The sequence below is a fragment of the Rhinichthys klamathensis genome, unplaced genomic scaffold (assembly GCF_029890125.1).
Source record: "Rhinichthys klamathensis goyatoka isolate OS25496 unplaced genomic scaffold, OSU_Roscu_1.1 h1tg000054l_1, whole genome shotgun sequence".
Classification (NCBI taxonomy): Eukaryota; Metazoa; Chordata; class Actinopteri; order Cypriniformes; family Leuciscidae; genus Rhinichthys; species Rhinichthys klamathensis.
In genome coordinates, this window is record NW_026606599.1 from 2,749,450 (window position 1) to 2,776,324 (window position 26,875).

General features: G+C 40.7%; 1 protein-coding gene across 1 annotated transcript; it reads left to right on the forward strand.

The window, feature by feature from the left end:
- Positions 1-3,125: 3,125 nt before the first annotated feature.
- On the forward strand, positions 3,126-25,309 carry LOC130083237 (Fc receptor-like protein 5). Its single transcript, XM_056248293.1, has 10 exons — positions 3,126-3,414; positions 3,508-3,798; positions 14,384-14,671; positions 21,201-21,479; positions 21,576-21,860; positions 21,936-22,214; positions 22,303-22,566; positions 22,705-22,962; positions 24,240-24,338; positions 25,251-25,309. Exons 1-10 carry the CDS (start codon positions 3,126-3,128, stop codon positions 25,307-25,309), a joined length of 2,391 nt encoding a protein of 796 aa, XP_056104268.1.
- Positions 25,310-26,875: the final 1,566 nt, after the last annotated feature.

The window sequence follows — 26,875 nt, forward strand, 5'->3', positions numbered from 1 at the left end:
GTTGGGGCGCTCTGTTCGGGGGCAGACCGGTCTTTGGCCTGTGGTCCGACCGAGAGAAATGCCTTCATATAAACTGTCTGGAAATGATAGCGGTCGACAACGCGCTGATGCGCTTTCTCATACGAGACCACCACGTTCTAGTCCGCTCAGACAACATGTCTGTGGTGTCACACGTGAACCGTCAGGGCAGTGTCAGATCCAGGAATCTCTGCGATCTGACGGAACGCCTCCTCGTTTGGTCTCAGCACTCACTGCGCTTGCTGAGAGCCGCGCATGTGCCAGGCCACCTGAACGACGGCCCAGACAAACTGTCCAGGGACAACGTTCCCCCAGGGGAATGGTCCCTGCACCCCCAGACAGTCTAGTTGCTATGGCGCCTTTCCGGCAAAGCGGAAGTCAACCTGTTTGCGTCAAAAGACAACGCTCACTGCCCGCTGTTCTTTTCGAAGAACGAGGATGCGCTAGCCCCAATCTGGCCCAGCAACCCAATTTATGCTTTCCCTCCGGTCTCACTGTTGCCACAGGTAATCAAGAGACTCAGGGAAACGTGCCACTCAGTGCTCCTTATAGCCCCACGATGGGAGAACCAAATCTGGTTCCCGGAGCTGATGGCTGTCACGCACAGTCCCTTGGCCAATTCCGGTGACTCTTTCAAGGCCGCGGCTCAATCTGGCATCCCCATCCAGATCTCTGGTCTCTGCACGTATGGTTGATCAACGGGTACCCGTTGTCTTGCCAAAACAACACCCGTTGTCTTATGAACATGATTACGCAGTCTAGAGCTCCCTCTACGAGGCGGCTCTACGCGTCTAAATGGTCTGTGTTCTCCAAATGGTGTGCTGATACTAGAAATCTGGGGTCTCGTGGTTGCTTAGCTTCCTTCCAGAGCTGTTGGACAAGGGCATGTCCCCCTCCACGCTTAAAGTATATGTGGCGGCTGTTGCAGCCTTCGCTGAGTCGACGCACGGCCAGTCAATAGGAAGGAACGAGCTGGTCATCCGCTTCCTTAGAGGAGCCAGGAGGATGAATCCCCCGCGACCCCCGTCGGTTCCCATGTGGGATCTTTCTTTGGTCCAAGAGGCCCTGAAAGCATACCCCTTTGAACCACTAAATTCCTTGGATCTAAAGTACCTCTCGCTCAAAACCGTTTTTCTGACAGCTCTGTCATCAGTTAAACGTGTGGGGGATTTACACGCGCTATCCGTTAGCGCTGCGTGTCTTGAGTTTGGACCAAATGTCTCTAAAGTCATACTCAAGCCAAGACATGGATATGTCCTGAAGGTGATGGGCACTCCTTTCAGAGTGCAGGTCATTTCTCTATCGTCTCTGCCAGCATCCGATAGCGAGAGTGATGTTAATCTCCTCTGCCCTGTCAGGGCGCTGAGGACTTACATTACGCGCTCCGCCCCTTTCAGGTGCTCGGAGCAGCTCTTTGTTTCGTTTGGTGGGCGCACCAAGGGTCTCGCCTCCTCGAAACAGAGCCTGTCCAGATGGATATTGGACGCTATAGCGAATGCTTATGTGTCTAAAGGTCTGCAATGCCCTCTGGGCATCTGGGCTCATTCCACCAGAGGCGTGGCCTCATCGTGGGCTTGGTCCAGCGGGATTTCCATTCATGACATTTGTTAGGCGGCAGGCTGGGCCTCCCCGTCCACATTTGTTAGGTTCTATAACCTGGAAGTTCCCGCCTTGCAGGCTAGACTTCTGTCAGTATGAGTGGGGTGTATTTTCTGCCCAGATCTGGTCGTGTGCAGACTACTCTCACGTGACTTTAGCTCTCCTGGTTGAGCTGCACTATATGGGTTGATATGCTTTATGTACACCGGCAACGCTGCTCTGTATTCCGTATGGGTGCTTATGTACATGTGCCGTCCCGCGTTGCTGGCCGCCTGATTCCCACTTATCTATGTTCCCCGGGATTCCCTGGGACCCGTGAAGTGGATGCTTGGTGCGCACGTCGTTGACAAGGGGTTCCCATAGCATAAGCAACTTACGCAATACGAGAGAACCTCTCGTAAGAGAATGTTGTGTAACCTGCCGTGCTCGCGCCATGAGCGACTTTCGCTTCAGTCGATGAAAAACAGGGAAGCTGCCTCCGAGCCTCACTTTTATTCGCTAAGCCACACCCATTCTGGCGGGCTGTGACGTGTAGTCTCATTGGGCGTGACGTCATGCCAGGCTCAGTGGTAGGCTGCTGCAGTTGCCGCAAGGCAGCCAATGAACACGCTGGACAGCCTGCTCTAGGTCTGCTAGCTGCTGCACTGCGTTGACAATATATACAAAATTAAGGATAGTTTTTTGGCTTCATATCTTGAGAAAAGATTACTTTACCCGTAGCGTAAGCAACTTACGCAATACTCATTCCCTCTTCTAGAGAGAACCGAGGTCACGTACGTAACCGAGTACGTTTTATAATGGTTACTGTCCTGAAATAAGACGTTCTTTATGACGTATGCGGCCGATAAATGTGACGTCAAGAGGATGAAGCTTCGAAATGAGACGCAGATCCATGAAAACACACACTAAGAATCAGCGTCGCCTACTGGGTGGTTGTGCAATCATTATTATTTAAATAATTGTTTACATTTTAATCAGGTTTTTTTTTTTATTACTGATCAAACTATTGAAAAGAATATTACTGTGAACAAGAATGATGTTGTTATTGTTGTTTTCAAAAAAAAAAAAAGATTGAGTTAACTAAAAACAATCTGTGCTTGCAAATATAAAATGGCTGAATAAGTTTATTCTTTTATGTTTAGCCTTTTTGCTTCAGCATTTGTTGTTTGATGATATTTATCATATTTTATGCTTATTATACAAAAGTTAAAAAGTTTAGATTATCCATTTACTCATCCGTAAACTTACCCGGGTCAGTTGCATAACCTGTTATTACTCTGAACTATAACTAATATTCCCTGAACTTACCAGAGACTTTAACATTATTCTTTGAAATCTCTGGGATTTCCTTCTCAAAATCATTTCAATCAATCTTTGTAATTCTGTTTGGTGTCACTGGGAGCAGAAAATACAAACACCCATTTAAATCTAAATAAATTAGTTTACTGTATAAAAAAAGAATGATAAAAACAAAAGAACTTTGAAAAATATGAGCAATAACTCTATAAATGAGCTCAACACTGCATCACTGTTCACTTACATATAAACCGACTCTGACTGTAAAGCCCCAGAGTTCAGTGTTCACTGGAGACACAGTTACTCTCAGCTGTGACGTGGGAAGCTCAACTGGATGGACGTTTCACTGGAGGAAAAACTCAAACCTTGAATCCAGTGATGATGCAGGAACTAAAACTATCAGTTCTGTGACAGTCTCTGATGGAGGAACATACTGGTGTAGAGCACAGCGAGGAAAATACTACACACAGTTCAGTGATGCAATAAAGATAACAGTGAGAGGTAAGTGCTCTTTTACTTTGTAGTTTTTTTTGTTGTTTTTTGTTTGTTTTTTTTGTGAAAAATACGTGAAGTGTGTGTTTTCTCATTTCACAGAGAGACCCAAACCTGTAGTGGAGGTGAAGCCTGATGTCCGTGTGTTCAGAGGAGAGAGAGTCACTCTCACATGTGTCATACAGGAGACAGGAGTCTGGAGGTACAGCTGGTATAAAGATCAAGTTAACAGCAGAAGAACAGGCCAAATCTATTACAGCGCAGGACAAGACCAGATCTATATAATCACATCTGTGGATCCATCTCATGCTGGTCTGTACAGATGTAGAGGAACTCAGACTGAAACCCCACAGAACTCAGAGATCAGTGATGGAGTTACACTGACAGTATCAGGTGAGTGTGTTCATCGTTTCATCACATCACTTTAATCTGAAGACATTGAATGGAAAATAGTTTACTTTGTCTCACACTCAGTCAGATTATGTTAGATTAGAGTTAGCAAACATTTCTATATACAGTGACAGGCTGGATCTCAGATCTTTTCAGAGTTCATTATCTAGAGAGCAGGACAGCATGCCCCATCTGCACAACTGGGATTTAAACCCTGCTAGTGTCTTCTGCTGGTTAGATCAGCATTAAATAATTGTAAGTAAGAAATTTACTTTTGTGATTGTTGTTTACTAATGTTCAGTGATATCATCCAAAGATTGTTCACTATAGTGTTGATATGACACTAGTAAATACACTAAGGCCACATCCACACAATACGTCTCAGGTTACGACTGTAACCTTTGTTCCCTGAGAACAGGGAACGAGACAATACGTCATTTGACGCTATGGGGAACGCCTCAGGCGTGACAGGTGTCTGAAATCACTATCAAATCACGTCAATCATATTGACCGGCGACAGCCCGTGAATCATTAGCGTGAATGATTAACGTGCGACCTGGAAGTATATAAGGCCGCCTTGCAAACATGACAAATCACCTTATCGTCTGAAGGGACTTTACGGCAGGCAAGCCCCGAGGCATGGCAGGGAGACGTATTGTCTCGTTCCCTGTTCTCAGGGAACAAAGGTTACAGTCGTAACCTGAGACGTTCCCTCTCGAAGGGAACTCAACAATACGTCATTCGACGCTATGGGGAACGAAATACCCACTCCGCCATGCTGAGGGAGTGCATGCCCAAAGGCAGTGACAACTGTCAGAACCAGCAATTTCAAATGAAACGCTAGAACCACTCACCGTCAGGTCACACTGGGCTGTCAGTGACAGCATTCCCTACGGTCATAGCCCAAGCTATAAGCCTAGCAGGAAAACCTCCATAAACGTGGTTAAATGAAAGGCCTACCTGGGCCTGCTCAAAGGCCTAGGACCACAACTTCAATTAGAAGGGGTCCCATCTAGGGAATGTGGCTAGGGAACCCGAAGGAACCCCAGCCAGTCACTATTCAGGGGAACGTACTCACCCCGAAGTGCCACCAGGACGGCCTGACCTGGCGTCAGAGCATAGACACTTAGTCTGGCCACTTCCTGTCTGTTCGAAAACAGAGCCTCTGGACACTTGCCTTAGGTAAGGCATCCAAACCCGAGGGACTACGAAGCTGGCAGTGAACCACTCGGCCCGGATCTCAGAGATGGGATATCCCGGAGAGTATGACTCAGCATAGTGCTTTCCAACCCTTGCTAGCGAGGGGAGTTCCTCTACTCGATCCACGGATCAACCCAGTGTCTGTGTTTCAAAACACTGAGGAGGCCTGTGAAGGCCTAAAGGACTGATCTAACTGGGAGGCCTAACGAGAGGCCTACGACCGTCTGACCAGACTCAGGAGTCCGCGTGCTCACCGTGACCCTCAATGAGGGGAGCATATAGTCCCCCTGGTAGGCAAAACCAGGCTGTAGGCAGGAAAGAGGTTCCGGGAGGGAACCAGTAGCAGAGAATGAATACTTTAGTCGAGCCAGGGCACAAGCTTGCCTTCAGCAGCTGCCTGATAAGGCCAGCTGAAATGATAGCAAGAAGCCACTAGCTTCCTGAACCCAGCACCGCTAGGGAACCACTTACAAGGAGGCCTGGAGAGGCCTACTACCTGATAGCAACAATATGTGGTCACCTACAGGGAGGCCTAGAGAGGCCTACTACCCGATAATGATAGTACGTGGGGAACTCACCCTCAGGGAGGCCTGGTGAGGCCTACTACCTGATAATCACAGCATGTGGGAACTCGTCTTCAGGGAGGCCTGGCGAGGCCTACTACCTGATAACCATCTTAAATGGGAATTCACTTTCAGGGATGCCTGAGTGGCCTACTACCTGATAGCAACTGGTAGCTGAGTCCGGGTGATAGTTCCAAGGCAGCCTGCTGAGGCCAGCCAGCTGGGGACTCGCCTATCAGGGAGGCCTGGTTGGGCCTACTAGCTGATAACAAGTCAATTCTGCTACAAATGAACACTGTTGGGAACCACACTACACCAACGTAACTATTGGGCCCACCCACAGGTGGCCTAGTAAGGCTAGCTACCTGTAGCGGCTATAAAGTATGTCCCACAATGTTGGGACTCACCTCCGAGGAGGCCTGTTTAAGGCCTACTACCCACCGGTGAGTCAACTGCCCGAACCACCAAGGCCAACCAATTCTCTCGAGAAGTAGCCTATAGCGCCCTCTTGGGGGCTGCTCATACAAGGAGGCCTGCTGAGGCCTACTACCTGATGGCGCAGCCTTCGTTTGGCAGAAAAGCTGTTTACACAGCGCCTACAGTATCCTGGTGCCTAATCACATTGCCCACGGCAGTGTGCTCAGCAAGAGAGCTTAGCACCCTTAAACAAGGGGAGTACAACATACGTCACTCTGCCTCAACGGAGGCCCCAGTTAGTCAGGGGCCTACCATCTATGCATGGGCGTCAGCTCAGGGCAATGCTCTGGCTACAGGGGAGCGTACTTTGACCAAAGAAGAAGTGAAGGCTTACTTCATACTCGACCCGAGCCATAGTGGTGCGAGGTAGGATAAACAGAACTGGGAGTGAAGTACTCAGACCTACCCTGAATCACAGGGGAATACTCACACCTCACCCTGAGGTTACGAGGGGGCGGGCCTGCCAGCGGCTCTAGGGGTGACAGAAATGTAACTGTGCCCAACCTAGGGTAGTGGGGCTTGAATGAAAGCCATCCACCTACAACCCGGCGCTCGAGCAGTAGCTCAGCGAGGTAAGTGAAGCCCATACTGGCGGCCTAAATCCGTAGGCCAGTTCTGCACGGCAGGGTCGGGCAGGAGACTCAGTCTTCTTCGTGAAGCGAAAGACGGCCTAACCCTGCTCAAAAGGACTTATATACCACGGAGGCCTAACTGAGGCCTACCATGTCCCTATAAACCATCCTCTGCACCACGCTGCATTACTCTAGTCACCCCAGAATGCAGAGAAGGGGGCGGGCCTTGGCCTAACGACTTCCATGGGAGGAGGCTGATATACAGGGATGTCCAAAAACCTACATTCACAAAGTGAAGGGTCAGAGGAAGAAATGCTAATTTAGCAGAACACCTCTAATATCCCTGGCACAGCCTAGGCCAGCTACAGAGGCGGCCCTGGTGAGGGCCAACCTGTAAGCATAGATCTATCTGAGGGCTCAGAGGAGCCACAGCCTACTAAAGAATATAGTCTGTATTATTCCATACAAAGGGCTGCAGAACGCCCACCCTAATGAAAACTCAACAGAGCTCAAGGGGCGAAATACTCAGAAAAGTCAAAACGGTCCCATGGGCCGGACATAAGATCTCTCTGAAGCTCTAGCGTCAGTCAACACTCTAAGTAAAACATACTATCAGAGAGAGACCAACTACTCTACCCTGAGGTGGCTAACAGCCCAAAGGCTAACATAGTTATCGTTCAGGCCACCTAACGGGGAACTTCAGGGCCCTAATAATCCAATAAAGTTATCTTACCTTAATTACCTTGACTTGACCCCATAACTCTTTATACAGGGAACGAGGTCTGTAAAGAGAAATATGTTATTTTTTATCACAAAAAATAAACTCCTTGAAAAGACCAGCAGCTCACCTGCGGCGTGCAAAGTGAAGACTCGCCAGAAGTTCTATACGAACCTGGGAACCGCCACTTTACATGCCTGAAAGGGGCGTTTCCACCAACCAGGCCCGGTTGGGCCATCAGAACATAGTTCTCATCATAGGCCCATCCCAAGGCCTGATGTAATGAACGCCTGGGGGTCAGAAGAGAGAGGGCAGAAGTCGTGACCCTCCGGGGAGGTTATCCATTACCGACGCCGTGAGCGTTTGTTCTGGATAACCTCCCTCAAATCTCTTCTGTGGCGGGAGTCACGCCTCCTCTGCGACCTGCTCCTTGAGGGAGGGGGCGCACGAGAGGCGACACTGAATACGTGCAGAGTATGGGTTCTTCCATGCCTTCTCGATCTCCATGTGTAGATCAGGAAGGAATGGAGGGCTCACCCGAGCTGGTGGTGTATGGCCGGGGAGAAACCGATCATCGAGCCTTCCGCGAGCGGCCCCTCCTCTAGCGCACTGCCAAGGCAACTGCAGCCTGTCAGCAGCGCGCTCCATAACATCCACCAGCTCAGCATACATGGGGCAGGGTGGCTGAGGAGGTTCAAGATCTTCCTGATCATAAACCTCCCCAACCATCTCCTGCGCGTCCGGAAGAGCCGCAACTGCAGGTACAGTCGGTGAGTAATCTTCCCCATCATCGACCTGCTGTTCGCTCTCGTCAGCCGTCGAATCATCTGAGAGGTTTACAGCCCTCTCAAGGTGATCGACAAGCTCCATCTGAGAACCCCATGATTAAAAAAGTCGCCGCTCGGCCTCAGCACGAGCGGGACCTGCACCACGAGGAACAGATGCTGAGCCCCCTTCACTCGAGAAGAGGGCCAGACGAGAGCGGAGCATTTTAAGAGAAAAATGCTCGCAGTTTGCACAGAAGGTTCCCTCGAGAACCTCCCGTGCGTGCTCTTCTCCCAAACAAAAAACGCACAGCTCGTGTGTGTCAGCCGGTGTCAGAAATCTCGGACACGGGTCGGCACACTTACGAAAACAATCTGCTTTTGCTGTGCGTTTCATCTTACCTTTTTGCTCGTAATTTGAGTAGCGTTTCATACAAAACAGTCCCTGAAGACGATGAGATGATTTGTCATGTTTGCAAGGCGCCCTTATATACTTCCAGGTCGCACGTTAATCATTCACGCTAATGATTCACGGGCTGTCGCCGGTCAATATGATTGACGTGATTTGATAGTGATTTCAGACACCTGTCACGCCTGAGGCGTTCCCCATAGCGTCGAATGACGTATTGTTGAGTTCCCTTCGAAAGGGAACCAGAGTTTTCCCTATCCAATCTTTTTTTTTCCTCGTTCAAAAACAAAATTTCGTAAACACGGCATCGTCTCAAGAAATGTCTGCGTACACATGATACCACTGAAACCTACTCAAATCGATATAGTACACATGCCAGACCAATAAAATTGGAGAAGACTTGGAGCATGCGCATAAACCTTGTGTGCTGTGTACAATAATAATAGGCTCAGTAGCTTCTTTTTTTTTCTTTTTTTTAATAACTTTATTGAACAATATAAACAACCATAAATGGCCTGGTACAAAATATGAAATGTCTTAATCAGACAACAGACAAGCATCATAGCATAAGAAAGAAATATAAAGAAATACAACAAAAATACATTCAAGTGAATAATAAAGAAAGAAATATGAGAAACACAAGTACAAGAAACATGTAGTCCGCATATGTTGTTGCCCTTACGTAACGTAGCGGTGCTGACACGTGGGGTAATGACCTCATCGTTTCACAAAATACATGGATTGGCTGTACACACAAAAAAGTATGGATGTCATTTTCAAATGTACCCACTCTGGGACCCGGTTTAAAAAAAATAGCTGTTTCATGCTCCCAAAACGCCGGATCCGTACTATTTACGTAGGCTATAGCCATATGCGTCTCCGTGTGTACGGAGTGTCGTCATGCTGGCATGTGTGGAAAGTTTTAAACCATGTGTGTTACATCTAGGCCCGCGTTAGTTTGTGCCTCGCTCACCACATCCTCCAGACATGCTCAGTTCATTCATGAGCTGCTGCCCTTCAGACGATCCCCTTCCGGAACAAAAATATATGGGATTACACTGCAAAATATAATGCAATATATTACATAATAACCTACTTGTCCACATGGTAAACGAGTGCTTAAATTTTCAATATACTGGAATATGCATTGACCATATGGCGATAAAACCAGCGGGCGGTGCATTTCACTATGCCTTCAGTGGTGTCCTACCCAAGGGCGCAGATGGCACTGGGGACGGGGGGGACATGACCCCCCCAGATTTATAGTGACCCGATCCGTCCCCCTCTCACTATCCCTACAAAGGGTGACAAAAATCGGTAAAACAGATGATTAACCAATGTTTTCGCTATATGTACATTAGCCAAAGTAGAGTGTCCCGGCCCGCCGCTGCTTCAGAATCGGGTCGGGGCAGACGCAGGCTGATCTACACCGGTCACCATTACTTTATGCCCAAGTTCTCACTACACGCTGTTCTGTTGTCAATAAACACACGATGCCTTCATGCCACCGACGTTTTACACTCTCTCTCTGTGTGTGTGTGTGTGTGCTACGACTCCTCCTGAGTGACGTCGCCAGGGTCCTATGAGGAGCTAGTAGCTGCCTCAATCGTGCCTGTAGGAGCGGACCGGTAACCATAGCGATCATATACCATCTATGACTGAGCTGAGTCGGTGATTTTCTGAACTGAACAAAATCGACTGTATAAATGCCACATAAAGGCAATGAAGAGACAAAAAACAAAAACAATCAACTCGGTTTTTTTTCAAAAAACAAACAATGTACGTATCCTATGCCTGTTGACTTTCCCAGATGTGGCAGATTAGATTTGTTAAGGGGAATAGCTAGTCTGACAATAAGGCTTTTGCACTTAGTAAACAGCAAAATGTGGAGACCATAACTATGCATTTAGGTGAATGGACAGAGACAAATAATGAATGAACACAAAAAGAATGGTTGGATAAATCAAACAATTTATCGTCGTCAGGAAATAATGTTTTATCTTATCATTTAACCCATTGTACTGTATAAATTGATGAGGTATGTTCACTGTCGTGTAAACCACTATAAGTAAATTTGTGTGGTGCAAGGTTTATGCAAACAACAAATAAAGGCCTACATAAACTTTTGACATCCTCTAATAGCAGGAAATCATGTTTTTTTTTATTGTACGGAGCAACGGAGGATATAGATTCGTAAATTATGGGCTATGAAAAACATTTCTTAATATGTCATACATCATTTGAAAGATATTTCTAATCTATAAATTGCAACAAAATTGTAATTAACACTTAAATTAAATTTTTTTAGTTATTCTTAGACATTTTTGAAATAGTAGTTTTAGCCATTAATTCTCGGGAATATGTTGTATTTCACATTGATATTCACATTCTATAGAGGTATAGAGGGTTAACTGAAATTATAAGATTTAAACTGTTGTCCTCCTGGCCTGCAGGCGATTTCTGATGACAGTAAGGCAGGCCCTAGTCAGTCAAGTGAGGATCTGCAGGAGGGCAGCCACAGTATAAAATATGTTGTTGTTATTTTATTTTTATTTTTTGCACATAGGTTCTTTGCTTTTTTTGTTCATAATGATAGACTTTGTATGCTGAGACAGTGGCGGTTCTAGCCCATTTCAACTGGGGGGGCCAAGCTGGGGCCAGTTGTACTGTTAGAGGGGCCAGTTACATTTAGACCTTATTGCTGTCCTATCATTTTCTGCACTACTGCAGGCATTAACAGGCAAAATACCGTGTTTATAATCATTCAACAATGTATTTGCATTTCCATTATATTTTTACATTTGCATTACATATTCAGTATTAGTCACAGTAACTGTAATAGACATGATGTCCTTCTTTCTCTTCATTTTGAGAACTATAGAGAAAAAGCAATGGGGACCAAGAAGCTTATTAATTCATTTACTGAAAATAACTGACTTTCTAGGTAACTACGTCTAACCGTTTACAGGGTTCCTGCACACTTTTTAAAGTCAAATTTAAGGCTTTTTAAGACCTAAAGAAATCAAAATTAATACCGTACATTAGGGGTGTGCAATATTGACAAAAATATATTTCAATATTTTCAACGTTTTGTTGATAATAATTAGATGATATTTTACTGATTGTGTTTTTGTGCTGGTGCCATGGCTGGTTTAGGCCTGTTGTTGACAGCTGACTCACGAAGATATTCATATTTTTCATATTATATGGTCAGTTCACAGCAGTGACCGAAATAATTTTTTTAATTAAGGGGCAATATTTGCCACCTAAAATTGATTTCCAGGGTAATTTTCACCTATATATGGACATTTTTCTAAACTTATTTAGAGTTATGCATCACCTTTTATGTCAAATACTAACATTCAAATTATACAATAATTATACTTATTTATACAATAATCCTTAATTATACAATAATTATACAGTACCACTGCTACCAGTCAAATTAATTAATTCAATCAAAATCCATCTTTGCAGTGCAGAGGTGACACAGAAGTGGCATTAATATATTTACACTTCCTTTACAATAGCATAAATAAAGCTATGAGATTTTTTTTAAATCAATATTTAAATATGAAATGATTTCTAATTTTAACGTTTTAATTAAAGGATACTTTAAATATGAAACTAAAACCGCCAGTAGGCGGCGGCAAGTCCCTGTAAGAGGGATTCATTCATTCAAACGATTTGTTCAAACGGCTGATTCATTCGGGAAAGAAGCAAGTGATTCGTTCAAAACGCGGATTTCAGACTAGTCAATAAATCATCGCTGTGTTGCATTGAGACTCTGCTACGGTTTCATTATGAAATTCTAGTCGGCGAAATAAAGGGAAAACAAACAATATTGACAATATTGTGTCTAAAAAGTTCTCCCAATGTTAGGCTAACTTATTGTTAATTTAACTGTTGTATAACATAAATATCACAGTTGCAATTGTGCACGGGAAAACTGCACCCTTGCTGATGTGATATTCTAATATAAGAACATAATATGATATAAATATAAGACAAAAACTAATTTGGGGACATAGCCTATATGAACTGCACACAGCAGTGAAAGGACGATAGACAAATGCGATGTCACCTCACATTCCCTCATACATAGTTAAAACAATGATTACAATATCATAATAGACAATACACATCGCACACCCCATACGCACATAAAGAATTAACTTACAACTGAACTGACATTTACCAATTTTCTCCTTCTCTCCTCTCTCGCGTGCAGGAGACAGGCGTTATTCTGCCGCGATTCCCGGGAATGTGATGCGAATTGTCACGTGAAAATGCAAATCCACAAAGATAGAATAATAAATAGAAAAAATAATACGCATACAACGATAACAACGATAGCAAAAAACAGTTTTGTAAAAAATATTTCAAACTCCACATTTAGGGGGGCCACAAGGGGGGCCAAGCTTTTTGTCACAGGGGCACTGGCCCCCCCTGGCCTCCCTCTAGAACCGCCACTGTGCTGAGATAAGCAAATGTTTAAATAAAACATACTTTGCTGAATACATGAAGATTTGGTGGGTGATTGGCATACTATCAGGCCTTTGTTTACCTTTGTTCATTGTTGTTTATCCATGATTTCAAACAAGAATCCCCCAATGGCTTTTTAGTGCAAATCATTAGCCCAAATTACATAAAGAAACTACTTGAGCACTAGTTAAAGCCCAAATTACGCAAAATAACGAATTGAGTTTAAATCATTTGCTGACAGCTTGGTCCCCCCCAGTTAAAAAATCCTATCTGCGCCACTGGTCCTACCTGAATCAATCCACCGCTTAAAAGCGCTTTTAGTAGTGTAGCGCACAGAGTCCTTATAATTGTTGTATAAATTGGTGTTTTATTTTGCACCGGCAGCTATAGGGTTAATGCGGTGAGTTCGGAAAAGGCCGAGTAGAGAAACGAGTGAGTTCTGGTGTTTGTGTTCAGTTGTTTTGCGTTCCGATTAAAAAGTTCAGAAATGGAGCCTCCTTTCTGTCGTTCTTCTGATCATACAATAGTATGCATGTTTGGGAAAAAAAAGTTTAAGAAGAAAATCATATTCAGCACTGAAAAAACGGGGACAAACAAAAGCATTATACTCACCAAAACTACTGATTATTTTTACACCAAATCCATCCTTATTTCTTTCCTCAAGAAGGCTTCAATTTCTGTTGTAGGCCTACAGGTTATCTGTGCGTTTCAGTTCCAACAATGAGTCTTTTCTATCGAGGCTAATGCTGAAAGTCGAGTCTGTCCAGTCATATTTCTGGCATAAGTTTTAATTTGCTTTATGGTTGAGAATGTCCGCTTGACAGAGGCAGTAAACAGGGAGTCACCGCCAAACATGACGATGTGTAAAGCTGTCCATGCTCTCACACAGGTTTTGATGGAAATCAATGAGATCAGCGGGACATTTGCCTTCATAATCAGACATGGCATACAATACAGTCAGTTCTGTTCTGACAGATCAAATAGTGTGCTGTGACTTTGCATTAAACTGGATAAGGCTGACTAAGGGATTTTTTATCCGGTAGGTTTGAAACTGTTGGGGGTCGAGGAGGGAGAGAAACATTCATTTAAATTAAATCTTCAGGAATATATTTTAGTTTATGCAGATGGTAGATGGCCCCGGTGCAGTCAAATCGAAATCTGATTGGCTGATTAAATCTGACTGATTATCTAATTGGTTAAACAACAGTTTCATTGCCATTCATTTTAAGCTACAGGTGCCGCACTATTGATTCTGAAGGCCTCGAGGCAGATTTATTTGACCCTGGCATGATTGGATAGAAGCTCTAACATAAACATACACTACTGGAAGCAGCACAACCAAGAGTCACACTGTCACACTGTTTGAGTCTCTTAGTTTGTGTTTCTGTGTTTCTTCTCAGGTTTACCCACATCTACAGTGACTGTGACACCAGACAGTGCTGTATCCACTGGAGAAACAGTCAATCTGAAGTGTGTGATAAACTCTGATCACAGTAACTGGAGATATGAGTGGTATAAAGACAGTGTAAAGTTACAGACGTCTGGTTATCGTTACACTGTAAACAGAGACACTGTCACTATCAGAGGAGCTACTGAGTCTGATCAGGGTCAGTACTGGTGTAAAGGACAGAGAGATGGAAGACCAAACTCATCAACATCAAGCTCTGCTGTTTCTCTCTCTGTGAAGGGTGAGTTCAACATCATTGTCCTCTAAACTCTCTCTACTTGATCATGATCACACATACAATCCAGAGACTTGACCAGTGGGTCACATGACCCACAGGCGGGATGTCTGCCATTATATATTTTAAACAATTATATCTTAGTGAAAACAAAGTAATATTGACAAACTATTTATCAGTTGAAAGCTTGCTGAGCAGTAATTTATCAATTTGCAACTAGAATATTTAATACTCATAAGGCATGTTCAGGCCTTTATTTTGAAATATGAACATGGAAAAAGACTGGTAGAAACTCATTGTCAAGAGTTCAAAAGATAAAAGCAATTAAATGTTATGAGGAAAAAGGGTCTGAAAAGGTTTTAAATATAAAGAAACAATGTATTTCTAATATATATATTAAGAAATAGCATGGATTTGTGAAGCGGTGGCGAGCTATAACCAGTGTTGATTTTTGCAGCCATTTTTGATTTAGTCTTAGTTTTCATCTTCAGACGAAAATGCTTATTGGTCTTAGTCACATTTTAGTCATTTTGTCTTTCATAGTTTTAGCCTAGTTTTAGTTGACGAAAAGTCATTGCATTTTTTGTCAACTTTGTCATTACTTTTAGTCAAATTTCAGTTACCGACATTAATTTTGGCAGCTATTTTATATGTAGTTTTTAGACAAAAAATGTCATAACAATTTTTCTCTCTAGGCCAGTTCATTAAAGCTGCAGTCCGTATCTTTTCCTCTTTGTCGCCATCTATCTGTTCGAAATCTGTAACTGCAGTGATTCGCGGAATTATCATCTTTACGTGGGTTGTAAATCGGCATGAAACAGCGCGGATGAACACAGTGTTTTGAGGCGAGTGCTGCTGTCAGTCACGCACTGTGTGGATACTGTCATACAGAATCACAGATTCACTTTTTGAAAGTTTGACCAACATAAGAATTTTCATAAGAAAATGTCTTCTGAACAAGTAAGTAAAATCCATTTTTGTTCTGACCAACTAAGGGGGAAAAAGCATTCGACATGATAAGCTTCGTTAGATTTAATCAACGCGATTTACAGCAACCGTGCAAATTATAGCCTACTTTGTTCTCAAATTGTTCATGTTAACAACATCAGCATTGCGTGACTAATGTTAAATTTAATGTGTTTTATGGTTACCTGTGTAGTTCAGAATTCATATTCTCCATAATAGCAAAACGAGAAAGGCACAACCAAGGAAACTCCATAACTGTGTGAATTAAGAAAACGTACTGTTACACGATTGAACTATTGAAATGTCTTAACTTACTTGTTCAGCAAAAAAAGGCGTCTCTTCTTCGGTTTGAACCCCTTCAAAACACGGAGTTCACGCACTTTTCAAAAGCCCCGCCGATGTTTAAATCCTTGTGTTCGCATGAGACAGTTTCTTTCTCTTTCTCTAGCCACCTTAAATCCGAAGTACGAAGTCTTTTGGGTTTTATAACTGCTGAATCTTCAGTTGACACTGATGATTGTTGTTTGGATCTTTCTGGATGCCATAAGTTTAATCATGTAAAGTGCTGCGAGAAAAGCCTATACATCTAAACATCTCGTCACGCGCAGTATAGCCGGCTAGCCGAAACTCCTTCTTTATGTGTACGGGTGTGACGTAATGACGCAAAGACATGCTCGAATTTCCCGCGGAAACCCACCAGTACCACTGGAATTAAAATCATTATTACAAGCTAACCGTTTTGAATCTAGCTATGGCAAGCAGATAGTTTTGACCACTGGCAGAATACGTTTTTTTTTAATATAATTATTTTGGATTATTTTTAACTTAAAAAAGTTACGGACTGGAGCTTTAAGCTTATGAGAAATTTGAATCAAGGTAACAGGCTGTATTGACATTGCACTCTAGCATTAGCACTTGTGCAATTCTACATATCCCTTTTCCTTAGTTCAGTGGTTCTTCAATTTTTTTTTAGAGGGCCGTAACCCCTCTTCCAAGACTGCTGTCACACCTTTTCCATTAAAGGACAATATTTGCCCTCTTTAATCGATTTTTCAGTTAATTTTTTACCTTTGTAAATACCTTTATAAAACAAATAATGCTTTAAATAAAACAATGTTCAATAAATATGCAATGATGGTAAAAACGAAGTTATACGTTTAAATATTAAATTAAAATGGCCAGTAGGTGGCGGTAAGTCTGTCTATAGTTTATGAGTGAGTCATCGAGCCATTCATTCATTCAGTAACGAAGCAAGTTGCTGTACTTATGAACGGATCATTGAATCTCACGATTCGTTCAAAGCCACAGATTCGTTCACGAATCACCACTGTAGTTCTGCTGTGGCTTTTGTTGCAAAATAGAGCAATAATAGCCTACTGACAATACAGTTTTAAATGTACTGTACATCACTTAATGTTACCCTTTTGTTTGTTGAACTATTGTATAAAATCAATGTCACATTTGAAATCGTGTGTATATTCGGGAAACGTGGCATTCTTGCTCGTATAATGATCAACATTAAAAACACTGCTGGATATCCTGCATTTTGACCGCAGATTTAGTCGCGCAAACAGCGCAAGCGGCTAGTGACAGAAAAAAGTCTGAATGACACTTTAATTTAACCCTCAGACGGTCTTCGTTTCGGAGTCACATCCTGGGCCTTCCCGGTCAGAAGTGACCGGACACCTAAAAATGAAATTTCCTCCATCCCAGTAAAACCAATGCAATTTATTTTTGTTCTATAATATTTATTCTTTTTAATTTAGTATTTTGAGACAATTTGATTTAACTTATTAATATTTATGCAATATTTATGGTCCATTTTTTGCCTTTTAAAATATTTTTATTTTATTTATTTTTTATGCAGTATTTTCTGTTAAAATAGAGACTAGGTTTTCAGAAAAAAAATAAAAATAAAAAAAATCAATCAATTTATTAAACATAAAATTAAATAAATCACGTTATTGCATGGGTTTACCACTAGATGCCTGTAAAGCTCTAAATGGAGATGCTTGTGAATTCTAGTTGTTTTTGGACCAAATTACTTACTTTTAAGATGTGGATTGAATGTATTTTTTTTAGAAATTCTCAAATAATACTTTTTGCCAAGGTTTACAACATTTTATGAATTATTATTTTAATAATTTTAATAATTATTATATTAATTATATATGTATATATTATTTATAATTATTAATTATGTTATGTTTTTCACTCTTGATGTTTAAGAGTTTCACCCCTTCATTGCTGAGCACTTTTTTTCTTCATCGTGGCCGATTTGTAGAGAATTTTTGTGTTTTTGTCAATTTCCCATTCATTTCCTATGGGGGTCATTTTTGACCGAAGACCAAAATCGTGACTAATTTTTACGACCACTTAGCATGCTCGGATCATGACCTCAATTTTTTTGTGTGTTCACATACATAATGCCATAAAAGTTACCAAGTTTCGTAACATTCCGATGAAGCTGTGATTTTTAAAAATTCAAAACATACTTTTTGTAATCAAAATTTATTGGTGTGTATGTGTATAAAAGTGTGTTTGTATGTGTGTGTGTGTGAGGGTGGGTGTGTCTGTTTTGCACTCTAGATGTAGTAGAGTGTCACCCCTTTCCTGCGGTGTACTTTTTTTTAGAATTGTGGCCGATTTGTAGATTGTACACACAAAATGATGTTTTAGAGTTTCACCCCTTCATTGCTGAGCACTTTTTTTCTTCATCATGGCCGATTTGTAGAGAATTTTTGTGTTTTTGTCAATTTCCCATTCATTTCCTATGGGTCGGTTATTTTTGACTGAAGACCACAAGTGTGACTATTTTTTTTTACAAGCACTTAGCATGCTTGGATCATGACCTCAATTTTTTTTTGTATTCACATACCTAATGCCATAAAAGTCACCAAGTTTCATAACATTCCGATGAAGCTGTGATTTTTAGAAATTCAAAACAGAAAATTTTCCGGTCATAAATGACCGAAGACCGTCTGAGGGTTAAGTAAAAAATCTCAAATGAAGATCGCTGAACTCTGTTTTTATAGATCATCCGCGCTTCTTCAGCATGTAGAGAGAGCGCGCGCGCATGGTTGCCAGATAGGCTACTATTGAAAAGACCGGGTAGAAAACGTGTTATTTTAACAGAAAAGCTCTGACTGGGGATCTAAATTATTGAAATATGGCAACCGTAAGCATGAACGTTCGCAAACACAGTCTGTAATGTGTTGTCTTCTCCTTTATTCGACAAAAACAAGTGGTTTTGCTAAAGTTTTTTTTTTTTTTTTAACCCATCAGTCTCGTCTTTTTTCGTCAACGATATTGCATGTGTTGATATAGTCACAGTTATCGTTTAATTACGTGGGTGTCGTCTCTCATCGTCTAGTCTTAGTCAGGGGAAAAAAGGTCGTCAACGAACATTTTTCGTCATAGTTTTCGTTAACGAAATTAACACTGGCTATAACACACATAGCTTTTTTTATGTTTCACTTTCATTATTTTCACTTCTACAGTAATCTTCCAAATGTCTTCTTTAAAACAAGCCTTAGGTCTTTATTCCAATACTTGAATTACAACCATTTAAGTTTGGATAGTGATTTTCATCTCTGTGAGATAAAAGAGGAGTGACAGTGAAGAAGTGTGTAGTTCAACTCTTTTCTTATGCACTTCTGTATCAGTCACATCTGTTCCAATAAGAGGACTGAATGATTATTGTAGTGATTTAACCCTCTGGGGACCAAAAACGCACCCGTGCGTTTTGGCAGATTTTTTTTTCACATAGCATAAAATAGACTTAAACTACTCCATCATTTCTGGTCATACAGAGTTAAGACATATTAAAAAATAAACTATTAAATGTCTACTTTTTTATGTGCCCACCTACAATCGAAATAAAATATTGTGCTTATGTAAAATAAATAAAATAAACAGGGTGTGCGTTCTGCCTCTCCGTGTCCGTGAACTTTTTTTCTGGAGCATGTCTCTAAACTTAAACAAAACTCAGCGAATACTATTCACCCAGACATGAGCAATATATGTTTATGATCATTTAAGTTTGTACTTTTTAATGATCTAATTTAAAACTAAAATAAATATTCTCTGTTTATGTAATCTATATAAAAAGAGAGAGGTGTCAGCCGTTCTCATTATCGTTCTCTCAGCTCATTATTCCGCTAATGTGACACGCCCACGGAGAGCGCGCGCTATTCAAACGCTAATGATCTGAAGCAACACATTGTGACGTGTAAACGCCCACACAAACTCGGTAAACACACTATATTTAGCCGGATTAATGTACTGTCATCTTGCGCGCCTGTGAGGAATAATCCTGGGACATTTACCTCAGAACAAGTGCTGGTTTATTTTCACTTCGAGGAGCGAGCTGAACTGTAAGTGTTTTATTCTTGTGCTTTGTTCTAATCGCGATATATAATAACGTTAATGTCTGTAAACGCAAAAATAGCCTACTGTTTAAATTTGAATCATGTTTCTGTGTGTGTGTGTGTGTGTGTGTGTGTGTGTGTGTGACTAGTTTTGAATAGATTATAAAGTTTTAACTCTAAAATAGACATCAAATAAGCTTTTGTTAGCAGTTTCTGCTCATATGTTAAATATATAGTATGTTTTGTCAATAAACTAATCAACTAAGTGTTTGTTCCAATGCAAGCGATATCAAAATAATGAATCCTTAACTTTGAAATATATGTATGATAAAATGTATTGGCTTACTAAGACATTTATGGAAAAAGACTATTTTCTTTTCAAGATGTTTCCAACTCTAACTTTCAACCAATTCTGTAGAATGGCCCATATAACCTTTTTGAACAGGATTTGTTTCCAGGTATGACTAAAAATGTGCTTTTGACTTTCATTTATATTTTGATTTTATATATATATATATATATATATAGATATATATAGATATATATATATAAATATATATATGTGTGTGTGTGTGTGTGTGTGTGTGTGTGTGTGTGTGTGTGTGTGTGTGTGTATTGTCCTTGCATTCTTTCTTGTGTGACACACCTGAATGAAAGGCTCATTACTATGTGGGGTCTTTGTCTTCTCAACCACCTAATTATTCACAATGAGGTTGGGCCATTCACGCCCATTCGCATATTGCCTTGGATAACAAAAAATGTGTTTCACAATTTAAAAGAATCTATTGTGTTATGTGAATGATTAGAAAGGATGATTTTCAGATCATTTTGAAGCAAAAACTCTAGACCACACCTTCCATTAGTCAAAAGGCTTGTGGACACATATTTAGTATGTGTTTTGTGGCTTTATTTTAGAAACTTTAAATTTTAGTTTTTTCAATAAGCATGCATAAACAATATTCTCTCAAAATACAAACATGTACATACATATTGCTCACATATTATGGTAGCCCTGTTTGTGCTAAATATAGTGTAATTTCACCTTTGCCATTAATATGTTTATAAGCAACTGAAAAAAAGCACAAATGTCAGGGCATGTCAAAACATCTCAAGGACCCCAAAAACACATTGGTCCCCAGAGGGTTAATGCTCATTTATTTGACTCTCGAGGATCTGAATCTGTTGTTGTTCTCCTGCAGATCTACAGTCGAAGCCTGAACTCACATCAGATCCTGCAGGAGCTGCACTGACTGGAAACACAGTGACTTTGACCTGTCGCATGGATCCGTCCACTAAAGACTGGGACTCTTACTGGTACAAACACACACTGAACCCTGAGACAGAGAAGAAGAAAACACACTCCTACAGCCTGAAGATTGATTCAGTGTCTGATGGAGGCCAGTACTGGTGTAGAGCTGGAAGAGGGAAACCAGTCTATCACACACAATACAGTGATGCACTGTGGGTAAATGTTACAGGTGAGAGAGACTGTAGTGTGCGATGCAACAAATACAGATCAGACAATATCTACACAACTTCTGAAACTATAAATGCAATAATCTATGTTTGTACAGTGAGTCCTAAAGCTGTGGTGACGGTACGACCTGATGAACGAGTGTTTAGAGGAGAAACAGTCACTCTCAGATGTGATATAAAGTGGTCAGGAGACACTGAGTGGACATACAGATGGGAAATAGAGGGAACCAACAACCAATATAAAAACACTATCAGCCGAACCTCAACACAAGAGTTGATCATCAGCAGTGTTGATCTCTTTCACAGCGGTAAATACACCTGTACAGGACAGATACACACTCACAGCTCTCAGCGCAGTGATGCTGTTACACTGACTGTATCAGGTGAGTTTGTGTGTGTTGTGATCAGCTTCTCCATCAGTTTCTCTACGGCTCTGTAACTCATGATGGTTTGTTCAGCTAAAGCTCAGGCATCACTGCGAGTGTCTCCACAGCCGTGGCTGACTGAAGGAGAATCAGTGACTCTGATCTGTGAGGTTTCAGGCTCCTCTACAGGCTGGACGTTCAGCTGGTTCAGAGATCATGATCATCTGTCAGACAGCAGCAGAGGAGCTGGAGGATCTTACACTCTCAGTCCTGCTGCTCTACAGCACACAGGAGTTTATACGTGCAGAGCAGAGAGAGGACGACCAGCCTATTACACACACAACAGCAGCTCACACACACTGTGGATCACTGGTGAGGGTTTATGCTTGTGCTCATCCGCATCTGTGTTTCACTGCAGTCTCTGTGCTGTCAGTTCTGATGGAGATTTTCCTCTTTTCAGGAGTTTCTGCTTCAGTGTCTCTGGTCATCAATCCCAGCAGAAGTCAACACTTCTCCTCTGACTCTCTCTCTCTGAGCTGTGAGGGTCAGAGTAACTCTGCTGGATGGACAGTGAGAAGATACACATACAACGACACACAAACTTGTGCAAAACAAACAGGATCTCGATGTGTAATCGACTCTCTCAGCACATCTGACACTGGAGTGTACTGGTGTGAGTCTGAATCTGGAGAGAAACGCCGTCCTCGAAACATCACTGTACATGGTGAGTCCAATCACGCTTACAACATAATAATGTTTATAATCAATGTATGTTTTCTTATGAGATCAGGTAAGACTACACAGGACTATTATGCTAACTACAGTATTTACAGTATTAAACACACATATCTTGTGTTTGTAGACGGTGAGGTGATTCTGGAGAGTTCTGTTGATCCTGTGATTGAGGGAGAGACTCTGACTCTACACTGTTTACATCGATCTACAAACTCCCCGATCCTCAGCGCTGATTTCTATAAAGACGGATCACTGATCCAGAATCAGACGACAGGAGAGATGAGCATCACTACTGTCTCAAAGTCACATGAGGGTTTCTACCACTGTAAAACAGAGAGAGGACGGTCTCTCCACAGCTGGATCTCAGTTACTGAAGTCTTTAACGGTGAGATGATTTTATTTTATTCATGAGCATCTGATGAGATACGCCACACTATTAATATATATGTGTCTCTGTCTCTTATTTCTGCTGGAGGACAATCAGTTATTGTCAAACACAAAGTTCTGTCATGAAACTCTAGATGGCGATGGTGGAGAGGTCTTTAACTCAAGCATTCTGCAATCACATCATTCTCTATAGGGCAGAGCTGATTGGTTCCTGCTGTATCAGTAGCCAATGAGCTCGCACGCTTTCAGAAACCCTCCACCTTCCCCAGCTCCACCTGTATAGATCTGCTACGGGTAATTCATATATTTTGTACAGCAGCGTAGAAGATCTATTCCTTCAAGACCAAACATATCAACACTGTTATATCCATTACCATGCCCAACACAGAGAGTTCATGACAGAACTGTTTATTGTTTCACATAACTCACATGAACAAAAGTAGAACTATACAATCACATGCAAAATATGCTGAAATATAGTGAAATCAACACCTTATAAACAACATCCCACAATTAAATGAAATCAAGAGTGTTTTAGCTACAGCATTATGATCACATCAGATTAATAGAGATCAAAATCTGACTTTGAATATAAATAATAATTAGTTTTTCATTTGAACGCATATGAAAATAAGAATCTTTCCTTGCTGCTTTCAGGGTCAAACATAGAGTTTTGGTCTGAAGAGGGAAAAAAATTCATACCTTTTAAAAAATTCAAATGAATAACTTATATACTATTATGATATAATTTACTCACCCTCATATCAGTCAATACATGTATGATCTTTCTTTCATTCTTTCTTTCTTTCTTTCTTTCTTTCTTTCTTTCTTTCTTTCTTTCTTTCTTTCTTTCTTTCTTTCTTTCTTCAGTGGAACATAAATGAAAGTATTTGGATGTTTTTTTTTTCTTTCATTCAATGAAAGTAAATGTTCCTTCAAAACATATTTTATTTTCCACACAAGAAATTTAAACCGGTTTGAAAAAGTCAGTAAATTTGTCATGATATATATATATATATATATATATATATATATATATATATATATATATATATATATATATATATATATATATATATATCAATAAACTATTCCTTTAATACAGAGTTCTAAAATGAAATGGTGGAATAATAGGAGACTGAAGAAAAATATTTCAAACCTTTTATATTCACTCACAAACTGGGTTTCCACAAGAAACTTTCTGAAAGCCCTTCAGAGCTCTTTAATGTTGCTCAATAATGTTCTTCTGTTTCTGTTTTTCAGTGTCACGTTCAGGTCAGATTTCTGTCTTCAAAATCCTCAGTTTTCTTCTGGCAGCTTCTCCGTATCTGCTAGCGACAGTCGTGCTGCTTTTCAAATGTTACAGAGCGAGAGGTAAAACCTCTCTCTCTCTCTCTCTCTCTCTCTCTCTCTCTCTCTCTCTCTCTCTCTCTCTATATATATATATATATATATATATTTATAAAACGGTTAGTTCCAATCCTTGATTCTGATTGGTCAATAGCTGTGCTTTATTCACGATAAAACACGGCTATGACCGCTTCACCCAACGGTTCTATGTATCACTACACAACACCCCTAGCAACCACTTTAAGCAACTTAAACAGATGTTTGATCTCATTGATATTGTTCATTTAAAGCTAGAGTAGAGCATTGTGAGAGATCGAGTAAGCGAGTGTACCTGCATTTACAGTAGACGTAGCATTTTCCTTCAGGTCAGTCCTATATTCATAATAAAAAAATGCGTTTGAATTTTTTTACAGTCTATGGTTTGAATGTCCGCTGCATATTTTGTCCTTTTAACAGTCATGGGGTTTTCCCGTGCATAACGTTAGTCATCTGTCAGTTGCGTCTGTCTTCTCCGTGATCACAAGTTCGAGTCCTTTCAAAAGCCTTCTCTACAGACTCACTCACTCATAAAGACAGTCTTTGCCGCCATCTATTGGCGAAATAATATATGTAACTTCTGTTGCTGTTTACGGTCCGGGACTATTTTTTCCAGCGGAAGGCAGGCTTTTAGTGATTTTACTTCATGAAAGTTGCATAGATACATAATTTTCGGCTTTAATATTTTTATTGTGTGGCAACCGTTTTATAAAAGCAATAAGGTACTCGAGGCAAGTGCTGTATCGTGAATAAGTAACGGCTGAAGGGGTTGCAGGCACTCCGCTTCGCGTCGTGCCTAACAACGCCCTCCAGCCGTTACTTATTCACGATACAGCACAGCCTCTCGTACCTTATTGCTTACATATATTCCCTCACTGAAGCAGTTTTTGTGTATTTCAGTTTCATCTTCTGAAGACCAAAGTCAGTACGCCGTAACAGAGGAAGATCCTTCAATCTGATATTAAAGAGTTAATTCTGTCCACATGTTTGAATGTTCTGTCAGCATTTATTTGTCCTTTAACATGGTTTGAAAATATTGTAGTTCGTTTTTCTCATAAGCTTTATATTTGTCATAACCCTGTGTTGTTAATCTGTTCTTCAATAGTGAAAGCTTGACAATGATACTGTTGCTTGTTCTAGTTCGCTTGTTTGAGCAATTATTAATCACACAGTTTTTATTCTATATAAATAACTGTTGAAATAAAGGTGTTTTTCTTGTTTTTTTTTTTTCACATTTGTAAACCATCTAGTTAAAAAAACAAATGTCTTAAAGATTTATTATTCAATTATGACTAAAACATTATATATTTAGTGTCTGTAATTAAACCATTTGAAAGCATTTAGTCATTCTAATTCTTTGTTGACAGTTTCCTTTGTTTTTGACAGCAGTTTATAACAGACTGCAATACTTGCCTCTTATTAGACTATAATCAAATTACTTTGTTATAAATGTAATGGTTTTTTTATAGGCTTGACTAAGAGACTAAAAGAGAAGCATTGAGTAGGCTAAAACTATATAGTAATAATGATTTCATTATAAAGCTCATAATAAATGTTCCTCACAGTGTAAATCTGATCTGTGGTTTGTGGAGGAATATGTGAATGTTGACATGATCATGTCTAAATCCCAGCATTACTGGAGCACAAGTTTCACATCATCCTCCTCTACAGCTGCAGGATCAACAATAGTGTTGAGAGTATTTTCAGGAGCGATGGATCAGAGCTTCAGAATCACTGCGGTCTCAGAAGAGTTTCTGCTACTGTAAAACAGAGAGATGATTGTGGAAAAGAAAAACATGCAAAGCTAAAAGTTGAAAAGGTTTTAAATTTAAAAATTACATTTGCTGAAAAGCAAATGCTGTTAAGAGTGAATTCATTTCATCTTAAAAGAAAAAGATAGGTTTGTAATGCATAAACACAGAAGAACGGATAAAAACTTTTACTTTTGCATTAAAACAATGTCCGATCACACCTCTTTTCACAGATAATATGTGTAGGCCCCTAGCTCTTAAAAGAGCCTTTGTGTTGTGTTGAGCGGACTCGCTCTACTTTGAGCTGGTGTATTTGGTCACAGCCTTTGTGCCCTCAGACACGGCGTGTTTGGCCAGCATGGAGTTTTAAAACATGGTTTTAACCTGTTAAGCTTCAAGCCCATTTTTGAAAAATCCCCAGATATGGCATTCCCAAACTGAAACAGATACAGTTCATGAACCCTTTGTACTAAAAGCACAAGTAAGATCTCATTTGAAAGCTGACACCTGGAAGTTTATTGTAAATGTAGAATTAATTATTGTCATAATGAAAAAAAATAGTTATAAATAGCTTCAAAGTTTTGTAAAGTTATTATACATTTATTTTTATGAAACATCTTCATGAAAATAAAATTGAAGTTGGCATTGTAGCAATCTAGAAATGCACTGCAGCTAAAGCCACATGTCTAACCATGTTATATTTAAAATCTGAAGATGATAAGTCTAAAACTCTGTATTTAGTTCAATGTTTTTCAAGATCATGTCATATGACTT

Bases quoted from the DNA above. Each gene is read 5' to 3' on its own strand.
- LOC130083237 (XM_056248293.1), top strand. From the start codon at position 3,126: ATGAGCTCAACACTGCATCACTGTTCACTTACATATAAACCGACTCTG. The intron at 3,415-3,507 runs GTAAGTGCTCTT...CTCATTTCACAG, and splicing joins AATAAAGATAACAGTGAGAG to AGAGACCCAAACCTGTAGTG. The intron at 22,215-22,302 runs GTGAGGGTTTAT...TCCTCTTTTCAG, and splicing joins ACACACACTGTGGATCACTG to GAGTTTCTGCTTCAGTGTCT.